Source organism: Macaca thibetana, chromosome 10, assembly GCF_024542745.1.
Source record: "Macaca thibetana thibetana isolate TM-01 chromosome 10, ASM2454274v1, whole genome shotgun sequence".
Taxonomy (NCBI): domain Eukaryota; kingdom Metazoa; phylum Chordata; class Mammalia; order Primates; family Cercopithecidae; genus Macaca; species Macaca thibetana.
Genome location: NC_065587.1, coordinates 29,885,968 through 29,903,112, shown reverse-complemented (window position 1 = coordinate 29,903,112; position 17,145 = coordinate 29,885,968). Strand labels below are relative to the sequence as shown.

The 17,145-nt window shown below is 49.8% G+C and overlaps 1 protein-coding gene across 1 annotated transcript; it reads right to left on the bottom strand.

Moving 5' to 3' along the window:
* Positions 1-5,294: 5,294 nt before the first annotated feature.
* On the bottom strand, positions 5,295-16,137 carry LOC126964069 (ral-GDS-related protein-like). Its single transcript, XM_050806916.1, has 13 exons — positions 15,960-16,137; positions 15,418-15,528; positions 13,174-13,346; positions 11,602-11,795; positions 11,145-11,461; positions 10,162-10,377; positions 9,686-9,789; positions 7,489-7,564; positions 6,933-7,007; positions 6,418-6,484; positions 6,284-6,339; positions 5,843-5,964; positions 5,295-5,334 (listed from the first exon to the last, which is right to left on the bottom strand). Exons 1-13 carry the CDS (start codon positions 16,098-16,100, stop codon positions 5,295-5,297), a joined length of 1,692 nt encoding a protein of 563 aa, XP_050662873.1. The 5' UTR covers positions 16,101-16,137.
* Positions 16,138-17,145: the final 1,008 nt, after the last annotated feature.

Here is a 17,145-nt window from a genome sequence, read left to right as displayed (position 1 = left end):
CAGCCTTCATGTACGGATTTCTTTTCTAAAATAATGCACACCCTATGTTTTCTTGTAGGAGTTTTGTGGTTTCAGAATTGAGTTTTAGGTCTTTAATGTATTTTGCATTGATTTTTGTATTGCGTGACATAAGGGTCCTATTTCAGTGTTTTGTATGTGAATATTCAGTTTGCTCAAAATCATCTATTGAACAGGCTCTTTTTTTCCAATTGCATCTCTTTGGTGTTCTTTTGAAAAACGTGTTCACTATATGTAAATTGGGGTTGAATATTTGGTTTCTTCATTCTGTCCACTTTGTTAGTTTATGCCAATAAAAGATTGTTTGGATAATTATAAAAGTTTGTGTTTTTCATTCATGCTTTTAGCTTCTAAGTTTGTATTTTTAAACGTAATTTCTATGTTTATTATAGACTAAAGGGTACAAATGCAGATTAGTTACTGCCTTTGGTATATTGCATGACACTGAGACTTGGGGGTCCAAGCAACCTTATCATGCAGGCAGTGGGTGGAACCCACCAGATAGGTCTTCAGCACATACCTCATCCCTTCTTCCTGTTTCATCGGACAGTCACCAGTGTCTGTTGTTTTCACTTTTACGGTAGGGTGTATTCAATGTTAGCTCCACCCTATAAATGAGAACATGTGGTATTTGGTGTTCTGTTTTTTCCTTATTTCTCTTTAGATAATGACCTCCAGCTCCTTTCATGTTGCTGCCAAGGACATGATTTCCTTCTCTTTTTCTTTTTTTAATGGCTACCTAGTTTTTTGTGGTATATATGTACCACATTTTCCTTTTCCGATCCACTGTTGACGGGTACCTAGGCTGATTTCATGTGTTTGCCATTGTAAATACTGCTGCCATGACCATTTGTGTGCATATGTGTTTCGAAGAGAAGGATTTATTTTCCTCTGTGTATACCCCAGTGGTGGGATTGCTGGGTCAGATGGTAGTTCTGGTTCAAGTTCTTTGAGCAATCTCCGAAGTGCTTTCCATGGTGTCTGAACTACTTTGCATTTTCACCAAAAAGTGGACCAGTGTCCTCTTTCTCTGCTGCCTCGCCAGTGTCCTTTTTTTTTTTTTTTTAACTGCGTTATCCCCATTCTGACCAGCGTGAAATATATCTCATTGTGCTTTTGATTTATATTTCTCTGATAATTAGGTTGAGCATATTTTCAATTTGTTGGTTGCTCATCATCATCTTTTGAGAAGTCTGTGTTTATATCCATTGCCTATTAATTATTAGGGTGGTTTTGCTAATTGATTAGTGTAAGGTCTTTAAGGTAGATTCTGGATATTAGAACTTGGTCTGGTGCATAGTTTGGGAACATTTTCTCTCATCCTGTATGTCGTCTGTGTACTCTGGGTAATTTCTTGTGTTGTGTGGTGGCTCTTTAGTGTATTAGGTCCCGTATGTCGATTATTGCTGTTGTTGCAGTGTCATGTGGGGTCTTAGGCATATAAATGCTTTGTCAAAGCTGCTGTCAAGAAGGGTATTTCCTAGAGTCTCTTGTAGGATTTTTGTACTTTGAGGGTCCTCCATTTACATCTTTCATTCATCTAAGTGAACTTTGGTACATGGTGAGAAGTAGATGCCTAGTGTTACTTACTCTTCTGCATATGGCTCGCCATTTATCCCAAGACTATTGAAAAGGGAGTTCTTTCCCCATTACTCATCATTGTGTATTTCATCCAGCATCGGCGGTGGTATGAGGTGTGTGGGTTTACAGGTTCTCTGTTCTCTTCCACTCATCCATGTGGAAGCAGGTCCCTAGAGTTTGAGTGGAATTTCACATCAGGGAGTGTCATGCATCCAATGTAGTTTGGATTTCTCAGAATTTCTTTGGAAATGCAGGGCATTTCCTGGTCTCATATGAACTTCAGCATTGCTTATTTTTATGTCCTTAAAACCAATTTGCTCTCAGTAAAGTTATACAATTAAAGAGTAGAGTGGGACATTTTAATCCATGCATATGTGCCTTGTGTAATGATGAAAGCAAGGCATTGACTATCTCTGTTACCTTGTGTAGTAATTATTTATTAGTTCTCTGTGATTGCAATATTCAGAATCCTTCTTTTCAGCCTTTTTTGGAAAATATGGTAGGATACAGTTAACTCTAGACATCCTGCTGTGGGGTAGAACAGCTGAATTTATTCCTGTCGTCTGAGTGTAACATTGCATCCATTTCCCAGTTCCTGTGCTGCCTCCCCAACCCCCAGGCTGTCTTCACTACTGTGGAATGTTCTACTAGGAGATAAAGTCATTTAGAGACAAAGTTGATCTCATTCTCAGGCATGGAATCATGCCGTGTTTATTTCTTTCTTCCTGGCTCATTTCATGGAAGATCATGTCCTCCAGGTTTCTGTACGTTGTTGCAGATGACATGGTTTCATGAATTTCTATGGCCGAGGAGGATTCCATTGTGCATTGCAGTTTCTTTATCCCTTTATCTATGCACGAACAGATAGGTTGATTGGATACCTTCACTATTGTGCATTGTGCTTCAATCGCCATAAGAAGGCCGATATCTCTTCAACATAACAGATTTCATGCGCTTTCTGTATAACCAGTGGTGGTATTGGTAGGTGAATGGGTAGTTGTAAAATGTTTAAGGCACCTTCAACTGTTTTCCTTCGTGTGTATAGTAATGTACATTCCCACCAATAGTGTATAAAATCTCTTTTTCTGCACTTCTACATTGGCCACTGCCTGTGAATGTATGGGTTTTTTGTTGTTTTTGGTAAGTTTCATCCTAATTAGAGTGAGAGGTATCTGAGTGTGGTTTGCACTCAGACATGTGTGTGATGATTAGTGAAGCTGAGCAGCTTCTCTTTGACCTGTCAGTCAATTTCGTGATTACATCTGAAAAGATGTGCCTGTTCAGGTTCTTTGCCCAGTTTTAGCTTGGGTATTAGATTTTGTTCATTTTCCCAGAGTAGTGTTAGTTTCTCATACATGTTAGATTGCAACCCCTTTCACAGATATGTTTCTGCTGAACTTTCTTTCATTGTGTAGGATGCCTTCTTTTTTTAATTATTATTATACTTTATGTTCTAGGGTACATGTGCACAACGTGCAGGTTTGTTACATATGCATACATGTGCCATGTTGATGTGCTGCACCGGTTAACTCATCATTTACATTAGGTATGTCTCCTATTCTATCCCTCTCCCAACCCCGAACCCACCACAGGCCCCAGTGTGTGATGTTCCCCTTCCCATGTCCGAGTGTTCTCAGTGTTCAATTCCCACCTATGAGTGACAACATGCGGTGTTTGGTTTTCTGTTCTTGCAATAGTTTGCTGAGAATGATGGTTTCCAGCTTCATCCATGTCCCTACAAAGGACATGAATTCATCAGGATGCCTTCTTTTTTTTTTTATTTTTTTTTTATTTTTTTTTTTTTTTTTTTTGAGACGGAGTCTCGCTCTGTCGCCCAGGCTGGAGTACAGTGGCCGGATCTCAGCTCACTGCAAGCTCCGCCTCCCGGGTTTAGCCATTCTCCTGCCTCAGCCTCCCGAGTAGCTGGGACTACAGGCGCCCGCCACTTCGCCCGGCTAGTTTTTTGTATTTTTTAGTAGAGACGGGGTTTCACCGTGTTAGCCAGGATGGTCTTGATCTCCTGACCTCGTGATTCGCCCGTCTCGGCCTCCCAAAGTGCTGGGATTACAGGCTTGAGCCACCGCGCCCGGCTTTTTTTTTTTTTTTTTTTTTTTTTTTTTTGAGGCGGAGTCTCGCTCTGTCGCCCAGGCTGCAGTGCAGTGGCGCGATCTCGGCTCACTGCAAGCTCCGCCTCCCGGGTTCCCGCCATTCTCCTGCCTCAGCCTCCCGAGTAGCTGGGACTACAGGCGCCGCCACCACGCCCGGCTAAGTTTTTTGTATTTTTAGTGGAGACGGGGTTTCATTGTGTTAGCCAGGATGGTCTCGATATCCTGACCTCGTGATCCGCCCGTCTTGGCCTCCCAAAGTGCTGGGATTACAGGCTTGAGCCACCGCGCCCGGCCCAGGATGCCTTCTTTAATGGTTCATTGTTTCTCTTTCCCATGCAGAAGCTCTAAAATGATGTATAGTCCCATGTGTTTGTATTCATATTTGTTAGCAGTGATTTTTGTGTCCCATCCAAAAAGAACAAAAAATAAGAAAGAAAAAAGAATGCCAAATCAATTGCATGGCCTAAGGGTTTGTTGCCATAGATAATTTTTGCTTTTGTTTTCTTTCTTTTTTGCAAACTGCATGCATAGATACAAGTTTTGCTGAAATAAACTCCCACTTTTCTTATAGGAGCTTTGTGGCTCCAGGACTGGATTTAAGTGTTTGTTTTGTGTTGATTTGGGGGTATCATATTTCAGACCCTGAAATGTTGATTTCTTTGACTTGTTTTTGTCTGATATACCACAATGGGGCTTGTGTTCAAATTAAGCTGTGGGACATCCTTTAGATACTGGGTTCAAACAATTCTCTCCTTCCTTGATGTTCACTTAGGAGAGAGGTGTCAGAAAGTCTGGGAAGATCCATAGTGGGAAAAGTTTATCTGTATTTCCTGGAGACTCATGGCCAGCTCCCTTCTGCACAGGACTTCTGGAGAAGGCCAGCCCTACCACTTGCATAAATACCTCCTATCTCCAGCCCTTCAGTAAATATTTAAGTGATTCATTAAATATTTACAACTTAAAAAAGTAGAGTAACCCAGTGGAACTTGAATTTAACTAGAATATAAGTTTGAGAGTAACTGGTCAGTAGAACAAGTGACATAGATTGGGTGACATACTGTGGTTTTTAAGTGTTTTTTTGTTTGTTTTATTTTTTGTTTTCCTTAAACAGAGTTAGCAATAATTAATTTGAATAAACAAGGAAAACATTAAACGGTTGGCAGGTGTAACGTGAACGCTATTCCATGACTTGTTCAGCCATAGCCTCAATGTGACATGCTAAGACTATGAATCCTAAAGACTGGTACACGGTTACTGCACTGGAGTTACTGTTCTCATTCAACAACTATAGAACATTCTGAATAGTGTTTTAAAATTTTATTTTAATGAAAGCTACGAAAAAAATCCGTTACCTATACACTAAAGAAAATAAACAAAATGGTTTCCCGCCTGACATGCAAAAGTCCCATGGCCTGATCCTGGCCAGCAGGAGCAGCTGGAGTTGAGGAGTGGGGTCAAGATGTAGCTGAGCTACCAGCCACCTAGATGTGGTTTCGTGGTGTCTCCGGTGTGGGTGAAGGATGATGCAGAGCTGGTGTTCTAGCCAGCATCCCAATAGGGCCCCAGCCACTGCAGGATGTTTCCAGCCTACTGGGATTCGGGCTCCAGCTGACAGGACAGCTTGTAGCTGCAGGACAGAGAGGCAGCTGTGAGGCCACCATGAGCTACACATCAGATCCCCTCTCAGTGCCTGCCCAGCTGGAATCCTGGGTCCCCAGCAGTCCCCATGCAACAGGGCTTGATGCTGGCGATGGAGTCATGGCCATAGGCTCTCTGCAGCTGTCCACAGGAGATCCTCCTCTAGGCCAGGTTGGGTGGCTCACACCTGTACTGTCAGTACTTTGGGAGGCTGAGGTGGGTGGATTGCTTGAGGCCAGGAGGTTGAGAGCAGCCTGGACATCATCGTGAAACCCCACCTGTACCAGAACAACAACAGGAGAGCAACCGGACATGGTGGTGGATAACAGTAGTCCCAGCTGCTTGGGAGGCTGAGGGAAGGGCTTGAGCCCAGGAGGCAGATGTTGCAGTGAGCAGAGATGGTGACACTGCAGTGCAGCCTGGGCGGCAGAGCCAGACCACGTTAAAAAAGAATGGAGAGCTTTCTCCCACCCTCTTTCCATGTGCCAGGTCCTCACCTCTCCTTGTCACTGAGCTGCTCCATTCTTGAGAGACAAGTGACAAATTTCTCCAGAGGCCGAATTTTGTAATTCATGGCAGCCACTTGGAGCAGCTGCATTTCCTGCAGAACTCGGACCTCCTAGAGACAGAGGACAGGATGCTGACAGGGCCTGGGTGGAAGACACTGACGGAACCTTTGGCAGGCAGGGACAAGGGGTTTGGTCCCTGGGGCCATTCTGTGAAGAGGCCCCATGCAGCCCCCAGCCTGTTCCCAGAGTTGGATGTAAACAGCGCCTCCTGCAGGAATTGGTCTTTGATTCCATTCCATTTCCCACTTTCTCCACTGGGATAGGTCTCCTCCTCCTGTGTGTGTCAAACCCTCCCAGTAAAGGTAAGATGTAGAGGATGGAGCCAGGGAGTGTCCTGCCCAGGGTGGACTGTGACATCCACATCCCTACCCTCATCCAGTGTGAATGCCCCAGCTGCTCACCTTCCTCCTTTTGTTGCTGTTGCCCTGGAAGTCAGATAGAGCCCATCAGAAAGGTCCCTGGCCCACAACAGCCCCACCCCATCCCTTCCCATGCTGCATTACTGCCAGGGCCACCAGGGTCAGGGGATGTGCACACGACAGGACTTGAACCTGCCTCAGGCTCCGGGCTCTAGGGCAGGGGGCATGGGAGCTGGGGCTCAGGGACCTTCTGCCCCAGCCCTCTGAGATGACAGACAGAGAAACTGAGGTTTCTCATAGAAAGAAAGCACTCAGTGACCCTGGAATTGCCTGCCCTTGGAAAGGCTCAATTTCACCCTCCTATTATGGGACTACCCTAGGGAGAGGCTGAGTCCAGCTCAGGCCACACCCCTCAGCAGCGTTGCAGTCAGACAGCTCTGCAGCTTCACCACTCAGGGATAGGGACTGGTGATTGCCATGGAGCCTCTGTCAGTCAGAGGTAATGAGATGGGCCTGGCACCCCCTCCCACAGGAGCAGCTATGAGGCTCTCAGGAGAGGAGGTTTTCCAAGGGCTAAGATCTAAGGGCTCCGTCCAGGCCCCTGTCCTCCCAAGCCTCAGGATCCTGGTTCCCAAGCAGCCTGCCCCAGGCTCACTCACATCCAGATCATCCGGGATGGCCGAATCCAACCTGTGTAACTCAGTCAGAAAATCCCCCAGGAAGGGGACCACGCCCTGTGCCATGGAGGGGTGGGGAGGTGGGAGGGGTAGTGGTGATGAGTATTGACCCTGAGGTGCCTGCCCAAGGCCCTGTCCCATGAAATCCCATCAGCCCCTGTCTCCCAGAACCCCCTCCCCAGGTCTCCCAGTTGTAGCAGCAAAAGACCCTCAGCTGCTTTTCCCAATTCTCTGCCTCTTCTATTCCAGCTGACCTCCAAGTCTGGCAATCACTCCTAGTTACCTCTATGGTGGGATTTTAACAAGTCACAAGGGCCTGTGGTCCCAGCCTTACCCTTCCCCACATCCACTCTGAGTTCTGCTTTCCCAGACCCTTGCTCTATTCTCTCCAATGGAGGTTTTTCAGGCCCAGTGGCCATAGGAGGGCAGGGCTGGGGAGGAAGCCCCCGCTGTGTTGATATGGAGGTCTCCAGCTGGTGGGGAAAAGAGCCCTGTCCTCTGATCCCCTGCGGTCCCTCCATGCCACAGTCTCACTCACCTCCTTCTGCCTCCGTAGCCTCATCTGGGCTCTCTGGTGGTTCCTCTCCTGGGTGGCCACCCTTAAAGCTCCCCGCCTGCCAGGTGTCAGGGATAGGGACAGTGAAGCTCTCCTCCCTTCCCCCAGTTACACCCCAGCCACCCCACACTTGAATCCCCAGGGACTGGCGTGAGTCACCTGGCACAGTGCTCATACCACTGGCCACCTCCACACTCCGTGTGTGTGTCACCCAATCATGCAGCCAGGCCTCCCTGAGACTGTTTCCTCTTCTGTAAAGAGCCATGAAAACCACAGCTACCTCACAGGACCTCCTGAGAGTTATTTCCTGTAGCTGTTGTCATTGTTCTCCCCCTCATCCCTCTGAGGAAGAACCAGGCATGAGCACCCTCAAATTGCTTTCTTTTCTTGAACCTCATTTCCACCCTGTGAGGCCTGCACTACAGGCTCAGCATCCCTTCATTTTCCAGATAAGGAAACAGAGACCCAGAGTGGGCAGTGACTCCCCAGGGCTCCAAAGGAAAGGGCACTTCCTCCCTCTCCTGGAGGCTCTGTCTCGGCTGCCTTCAGCCCACATCCCAGCACCGCCACCCATCAGGGTCTTGTTCTCTGGAGTCTCTGAGTGTCTAGGTCTCCAGCCTTGCAGACTCATGATGGGAAAGGGGCAGGGCATTTTAGGAGACCTGGTTAAGTGGCACTTGCGTATCTGAGCCCCACTGGAGTCTCTGCCACACAAACTGGGTTTGCGCCATGCCAAATCCATGGTTTAGCCTCGCTAGTGATCCCCCAGGGGAGTTCCGTGCACAGAACTCTCTTCCTCCACTCAGGATGTGGCCTCCTGAGGCGACATGTCTGACGGATATGGCAGGGTTTTCCAGAATCCTGGGTGGGGTGACATGTTGCCTTCTCATTTGCATGGAAGATTCTGAGATCTGGTCAGGGAGGATCCCCTAGGAATGCATGAATCCCCCAGATACTTGTCATGAGCATGTGTCACTGCTAATTGGTGAGAATCCTGTGACATGACCATTTTCAGATGTCTGCAAAGGGCAGAGCAGGGAATCCCAGCAAGCACATACATCTGTCCTGAGTTTGCCCATTGGTACCCATAGCTGTGCAGTCTACTGGACTCCCTGGCACATGAGTTTCCTCTGTTGTTATTCCCTCTTTCCCCCAGTGTGGGCGGATGCCCCCTGCCCATGGAGGTGCGCTGCAGACAGAAGCAGCAGCGGAGGCCTGGCTTCCTGAGGAATTGCTGCTAGTTTGAGGAAGGAAGAAAGTCCCACCTACAATGACCATCCCCCAGCCTGGAGGAAGCTCCATGCCAGCAGCATGGACCAGCATGGGAGCCAGAGCCCTGCTAATGCTGCAGCTCATCACCCCCACTCAGAAGCCCAGCAGCCATTGCCACATCCCATTTCCAGGGTCTGCTGCCCCCGTGCCTCCACGTGCCCATCGACCCACACACCTCTCCTCCTGTTTGCCCAAAGTAGGCATGGAAGGAATTTTTCAAGTCCACTTTTTGTAGGTAAGTCAAAACATTAGAAAATAACCACTGTACACCAGGTCCGATGCCCTTCCAAATTCACTCTTCTCTGACCTTAAACACTTGTCCCGCATCTCCCAGACTCCACTGTACCTTGATCAGCAGGTCCCTCTTCACTGCAGTGTCTTTTTTGCAGAGTTCTTTTAGATATTTTGTGCTTTTGCTATTGACAGAGGAAAAAAAAAGGGTAAATTTGGGAATCACGGGGGAGATTTGTGAGTTCCAATCCCTTTTGTTTGAAAACCCAGTGAATCTCAGCTTCCTGCGTGAGAGTTTCCAGTGGGGTCATCTGATGACAAGGGCTCCAGAGGACCAGGGTGGGACTGTCATGCTCCTCCCCTGGCCCATCTCCACTTCACATGAGCCCCTGCGTGTTCACAGTTAGCTTCCAGCTGGACACAGTTCCACTGCTGGGTACCAATACCTGACACCCTCCAGTTGGCTCCAGTCTGTTCCTGATGCTTAAAAAACCTTACTCCTGAGTAAAAAATCCTTGCCTAGGAGTCCAGGGCAGCTTAGTGACCACACCCACCAGCCCATCCCTGCCTCCAGCATCCCTGTTCTCCAAGAACCTTTCAGAGTCGTTGAGGGCACATGGGGAGACCTATGGGTCCCTAAGTCAACACTGGTGCTCCCGTGGAGGGAGCTCCTCACCTGGACACTCCTACCCACGTCTTGTGTAGCCGATGTATTGGGTTGCTGCGCAGAGCAGAGACGATGGCGTGCACCGAGGAGAAGTTGTTGAGGCGTAGGCATTCCTGGAGAGGGAAGAGTGAGCTGTGAGCTCCAGAGTTGGAGTCCGACCCACTTCAGCCTCAGCCCCCTCTGCTGAGATCTCCCTTCCTGAATGAAGCAGAGGCCCAGGGAGCCTCAGGAGGGCACACCTGGGGCTGAGTGAATGTCACTCATCTAGAAAGATTTCAGTTCAACCCAAGGAAGATCCCAGGTCAGACGTGAGCAGCCACCACTGGGCCATGGGGGTCAAGGTCAGGGAAGCTGTGGGAAGAATGGCTTAGGGGATGTGCAGGGCTCAGGCTAGAGATGCAGATGCCAATCCTGAAAGCCGATGGAGGAGAAGAGGCAGTTCCCCATTTTTAAAGAGGAAATCCTAAGGCCCAACCATGGCTTACCCTGGCGACCTTGATCCAGTGCTCCACCACCCTGGCCCTGTCCTGGGCCCTCATGCTGTGGTCCCCGAGGCAGGAGGTGGTGACACAGTTGGTGAGCCTGTTGAAATGTGCGATGGTGGCATGAACTGTGGGTGCCACGTGCTCACTCCCCTTCTGATGTCGTTGGCCCCAGATGGAGCCCAAGCATTCGTAGAGCTCCACCTTCTTGAAGAGATCCTTTGGGTGAGGAGGAGAGTGTCATGGACACAGCACAGCCCAGCTCAGAGTCACCCACAGTCCCAGGCAGGAAGTGAGCTCACAGTCATCCACAGTCTCTGGCAGGAACAGAGCTGGAGCTCAGAAAGCTTAAAATGGGCTCCAGACTTGTGGGAGTCCCTGGGTTTGGTTTTCTGCCCACCGAGGGCCGTGAATGCATCATGTCCCAGAGACCAACAAGAGTGGGAAGAGAGAGTGACATTTTCTCCCAGGCCATCCTCACTCCAAGAACTAGAAGGTGGCTCAGGCCTCCCCATCCTGAGGCCTTGTGTTCCTCCCATCCCAATCAGCCCTCTACTCCTCCTCTCCCTACTGGTGCAGTTTCCTTGCAGCAACTGTAACCTTGGGCTCTGTTTGGGTGTGTGCCTTAGAATCTAGTATGCATCAGGTACCTAATAAGTGCTGAGGGTGGTGAGGCTCCTGAGCAGCTGGGTGAGTGACCCATGGCCCTGCCTGCCCCTCGGTGATCACCTGCCCTGTCCTGCTTTCTGTCCATCCCCTGTCATTCAGTCTGCACAGTCACTCTGTGCAGCTGGGACGGGTCATTTCCCATCTCTGCTGTCCACATGCAGACAGGGAAGGCTTGTGGGTGAGGAAACTCATCCAGATCCCATGGTTGGTAAGAAGTGGGGCTCAAACTGGACCCAGGGCATTGGCCGCTCCTCAGGGAGAGGCTGGTCTGAGACAGCTGGTGCCAGACGCACAGCCTGCAAAGCCCAGCTGCTCACCGCATCCATAAGGGTCAGCTGCTCTGCCAGCAGCCTGGGAGGGAAGGTCGTGATGTCCGGCAGCTCCTCAGTGTGTTGGCTCTTGACAGTCCCGGGACAGGGACAGGGGGACTCTGGGGTTGACTGTGGTTCTAGCAGTGTTCTTGGAGGGGGCCCTTCCCCTGGTGCTGGTGCTGATGTTGAATGTAGATATCCTGGTGCATCCAGGGCTACAGGTGACTCTGGCTCCAGAGCAGGCTGCAGGTCCGCCAGCAGTGGTGGTGCTGGCTCCAGGGCAAGCATTGTTAATGCGTGTTGCCCAGGAGGTGGAGCAGGATCTGGAAAAGGAGAAAAGGTCACCATTCCAGTCACTCTTCACTGGGATTTCCAAGTATAGAAATGACTGGATGGAATTTAAGGGAATTGTAGCCCCAAAACACCACCCCCAAAAAGTCTTCCAGACTGCAAGCCTCCTCACCATCTGGCTTGGCCTCCTTGGGCTCCAGAAGCACCAACTGGCCTAGGACAATTTCCTGATGGTCCTCCAAACCCAGTCCAGGCCAGGCGAAGGTCCTGAAGGCCAGCTTTATCCAGAAAGATGACCGTTGCAGGGCCTGGCAGCAAACTGAAGTGTTTTCAGGGGGCCAGGTGAACAAAATGGAGGTGGTGGTGCTGGTGATGGAGTGGACAGCTGAGTCAGAGGCCTGGCCTTCTCCCACACAACCCTCCAGGGCACCCTTGTGTGGTTCTGGGTCCCTGGCCTCTTGCTGCCTGTGTGGAGGACAGCCCCACCCTACCCCAAGCCATCAGTGCTGTCCTGAAAGGGGCAGACCTGGCCATGTAGCAGGGCTGTACGGACCCTTCTGCACCCCAGTGTCCCACTGACATTCTCTTCCCAATGGCCCTGGAGCACAGCACTGTGCACCTGGGCACTCAAGACTGCAGCTCCAGGCTGATTTGTGAGCAGCTTGCTCATCAGAGCTCCAGCTTTGGTTTCCCTGGTCCTGGGGTTAGGAGGGTAGGGGCAGATGTTGGGTGGAGGAGGACAGGGAGAGCTGGGAAGCTACGGTGCTGGGGATGGGTCTCTCAGTGGCCACTTGTGGCCCCAGCCTCACCTCTCCTTTGCAGGGGAGCTAAGTCTCCATTTACAGAACTCACTATTTACCTCTTGCAGGGGAAGTCCCCAGATGTCAGCCTTGTTGTGGAAATTATAAGACATATGAACCCCAGGGCTCCTTTAGTCTCTCCCCAGCCAGAGTCCACATATTTCCCCCCATGTTTTGTGGGTGAAGAGGCCCTTCAGAACCCTAAGTCCCCCCAGTTTATACTTGCTGGGCTCCGTCATTCTAGTCAGAATCTGGGAGGATGCCACCATACGTAGAGGAGGCCATGAGGGTTTCACTTCTAACATTCTGTAGATATGATTTGTTTATTCTGTCTACTGTGAGCACCTGACTCTGAGTAGAATTGAGGCCCAGGGTTGTCATCTGCCTTGTTTATGAAATTATGCCAAGTCACAAGAAGAACGATGCACATATGAGGTGTTTTGTATGTATGTATTGAATGAGTGAACCCCAACCATTGGAGAAACTCAGTGAGCCCCTCCAGATGTCTGAGTGGGCCTGTGGCTCCTTTTTCAGCATGAAGGGACCCCTCTTCTGTCTGTATCAAGGAGAAAGTCCAGCCAGAAGGAAACTCAGACATCCTTTACCAATGCCATTGCAGACTTGCTTTCTATGTGCCTTTCCATACAGTAAGAGAGATGGGCCATTTTGGCAGAATGCTGAGAGCTGCTTCAGTGAGGGGGAAGAGAAAAGTAATAAACATGAATCACAGCACCCACAGCAGATTGTCCAGAGTTTTAGGCTCTAGGGATCCCTTTGTTTGCTGTGTCTTAGATCATTCAGTCCCTACAAGAACGCTGTGAGGTTCATCTTCTCATTACTCCCTGTTCCAGAGGAGCCAACTGAGGCTCCAAGAGGTGCATCTTCAAGACACAGCCAGTAGGGGACAGAGGCACCTCGGTGCCTTGGAGTGGATGGACACTCACCTTCTAACCAGTAGTTCCAAAAAGTGTGGCACGGTGATAAAGTCCCAGGAGGGACCCAGGCAGGTGGCATAGGAGGAGATGGGTTTAGTTAGAAAGGCTGGAACCAGGGACTCCAACAGCTTCTCCCCTGTGCGGGGCTGGAAAGTTGGCATCCTGCAGATCTCATTTCCATACTAGGGGAACAAGGAGGGACATGCGAGTCAGTGGTAACACCATGAACCACCAGAGGATCGGGATCTGGAACTCACACCAAGAAGCATCAACCCTTCAGGGACTTGTGCATGTGGAGAACCTGGGTGCCCATGGTGAAAAGGGTTCTAGGCTTTCAAGGTAAAATTGCATGTGAGTATGGGGAAGGATAAAATGATTCATGCCTTCAAGGCGTCAGCACGGTGAATGTCAGCTGTGGGGCAACAGCATCCTCTGTATCAACAGCCTGCATGAAGAGCATCATCCCTGCAACCCTCAAAAATCACCCTCATGGTGGAGAAGAGGAAACGCGGGCTTTTGGATGTCAAATTCTTGCTCAGCAGCACCTGGGTCAGAAGAGAGCACCTTCCACAGGGAGGACTGGATGAAATTCCCTCTAGGCCACCTGAGGCTCCACTTCTGATATGTAAGGGAAGGGCCTGGGGAAGTCTCATCCGTTCCTTATTTTAGTGACAGCACACCGGATAAGATGCTCTAGAAGAACCCTTTGACTTAAAGGGATATGATTGTTTTTGTTCTTTAACATGAATGTGAGTCTGGAGAAACAGCTACAGCCATCCCAGCCCTGGCCAAGGGGAAAATGCCGGAAGACTCCAGGGTGGGAGGAAGCACATCCCAAGGCCCGGGATTTGCCACGCGACTCGGGGAAGAGAAAACGCAGGCAGGTATAGAAACCGGGAAAGGTTACGGAAATGTATGGTTTAAAGTGGAAATGAAACAAGGTGATTTTCTCTGCCACACAGACAGCAGATTGACAAAAAGTTAAGAACATGTTAGTATTCAGGGGAGGTTGTGTTCAAAGAAGCAGCTACGTTCAGAGGCTGCTGGTGACCCTGTGAGCAGCTGGAGCCCTTTTGGAAAGTCAGCTGGCTAGAGCTGTTGAAAGTTGCTATCTGCACCTCCTTTCACCCAGATTTCCCTTTCCCGGGTGTGTGTCTTCCGCAGGGGATTTGTATATTTTATGGGTTGAATTGTGTCCCCTCCCCCAAAATGTAACTCTTTCTATTCTCAACCCCAGAGACTCAGAATGTGACTGTGTCTGGACACAGAGTTCTCCAAGAGGTAATTCAGGAGAAGTGAGTTCATTAGGGTGGCCCCTAAGTTAATATGCCTGGGATTCTTACAAGGAGAGGTGGTCAGCGCACAGAGAAGTTCAAGAGAAGACCCTGTGCTGACCGAGATAGAAGTCAGCCATCTCCACAACAAGGAGAGAGGCTCAGAGAAACCACCCCAGATTGACAGCTTGACATTGGGCCTCCAGTCTCCAGAACTGTGAGGAACCAGGTATCTGTGGTTAAGCCCTTCAGTCAGCGTGCATGTTATGGCAGCCCTGGGAAAGTGCTCCAGCCTATTAGGACACACATAGGATTATGCTGCCTGTAGAAAGGCTGCCTAGAAGGGGAATTTTATCATGACAGGCTCCACTGGCACTGAGATGCTGACCCGCTGTGGAACATGGCCTCCCTTAAGGAATATTACAGTGACATGCGAGGGTGCAGCAGCTGCCCGGTGGGTCTGCAGGGATGCGTTCTCTGAGATGACACTTTAAACACAGATGCATAGGGTAGCTTCACCTTCTTTTGTTGTAATCACCACCCCCCCCCAACTTGTTTGTGTAGAAGTGTTGGATTTTAAGTCCTGAAAGAGGTGGGCAGGGCAGGGGAGCTGCTTGTTGCTGGACATACACTTAGGGTGGGGTGTTAAAATGATAACAGTATGAGTATGTTGCTACAATGTTACCATTGTACCCAATTCTTGTAGCAACATGCTGAGATACTCCTGGCATAACAGAAAGTGAAAACAGAAGGATTTTCTCTCATCTTCCTCTGATAGGTGAAAGGGACTTTGCATGTAACCAAGTTGCCACTGGGGACTAACGGTAGACAGATTCCTTTGGGAGAGGACGGTGGCTCACTCAAGTATGAAAGCCCTAGGACAGAGCCTAGGGAGTCCCCATATTCGTGTTTGAGTCCTGGGCCCACCCTGGTTTTCTGGAGTCCCTGTCTGTGGAGACCCTTGTGTGCCCAGTCTCACCCTAGACCAGCACTGGCCGTGGTTGGTAGCAGGGGGCCCCTGCCCTTCTTTGAAGAAGATGGAGAAATGGAATCCATCCAACAGCTCCTGCTTGATCTGCTGTGTGGAGCTCTGCAAAGAGAGTGAGCCAGGCGAAGACGTGTCAGTGGCCTGCCTGGCTGACCCCATAGTGGGACACCCCCATTAGAACTCCTCCCTGGCGCCCCCTTCCCCAACAGGATTTGGCACACAAGAGAATCTGCATAGACCTCCAGCCAGAGGAGGTTGAGGTCTCCGGCAGATGACAACTTGACATCTTGGGATTCAGATCTGAGCAGACAAACTGTGTCCTCGACACTCACCTTCCCATCCTGAAGGCATGGCCTGGGCTGTGAACCTGACATACTAACCAGGCTCCCAACCCCCGAGAACCTACCTGCTCCTATCCAGGGAGGGCCCCTCTTCTCCTGTTTCCCCCAACCACATGGGGAGGGGCTCAGCACTGCCCTGATGGACACAGCTGAGGCCTGTCCTGGACGGGCCTGCCCTGGGCCCTGTGTTACCTGTGGGTGCCTGCTGGCAAAGGGCCAGAGGCGTCGAGGGTGAGGGTTGAACCAATGTCTATATTCTCGAGAAAGACTCTCATTTTGGCCTCTTCTGCGACGAGGAGGTCGGCAGCATGTGGGGACACAGCAGGAGAACATGTTGTTCTCTCCAGTGTCGACTACCAACTGAACTGGTAATGGGGCTGTGTGTATAATATGGGTGCCTAGTTACCAGAATTCTAAGTTCTGTTGGGGTCTGTCAGTAAGGAAGTGAGGTCATATCTTGTAGGTTCCATCCTGTAAGCTCCTCCTTTCCATCAGACCTACTCAAAGGCCCCACTGGGCTTCTGGCCGCTCACCCTCCCCCATCAACTCCTTGCCTTTCACCATTATGCCAAAGTGTGCCCCTTCAGCACCTTGGGAAGTCCTGGATGTAACCAGGGTTCCAGGTTTGAGGAGACAGTTCTGGGTCAAACAACCTTTATCTTAGCCGTTGTGAGACCCTAGAGAACTCCTTTGGTGTTGTGGGGCCTCCCCAGCATGCACAATGAGGGTGATGCTAGCATCTCTCTTCTAGGGAACTCATGAGTTGTATTTGAGATAGATCTTATAAAACTCATGGTGTGGTGTTCCTGTAGATATTGCACACACTTACAGATGGAGGAAATTCAAAAAGGAGTGAGAAGTAGCATGGAAGAGAACTCCAGTGGGCCTGGGGTTCACAGTGTGATCTCAGGAGAAGACACTTTTGCTCTGGGCCTCCTCTTTCATGCTGCACCAGTAGAGGTTGAGATTAAATGAAATTCAGACATCCTCCTCCTCTGACATTGCACCTTCCAGTGCCTTCCCGTTTTATTTAGACCCAGACCCTGTGCCCCATCTCAGCCTAGGGTGGGCAGCATCTACAAAGACAGCACTGAGGGGTTAGTGACTGCCTTCTGAATGATGGAGTATGACACAGGTGATGGAATTGCACTTCTGGGGTAGTTCAGGATGTTACAACAAAGACTCATAGCCTGCCGAGCTCATCAAAAACAGAATTATGTTTCTCCCAGTTCTGGAGGCTGGAAGTTGGATATCAGGGTATCAGCCTGGTCAGGCCTTAGTGAAGTCTCCCATCCCATTCACTGAGCTTTTACAGTGCTGTCCTTTCCTTGGAGGATGGCTCAACTTTAGGAGCATAGGTAGACTTCCATTCAAAGCC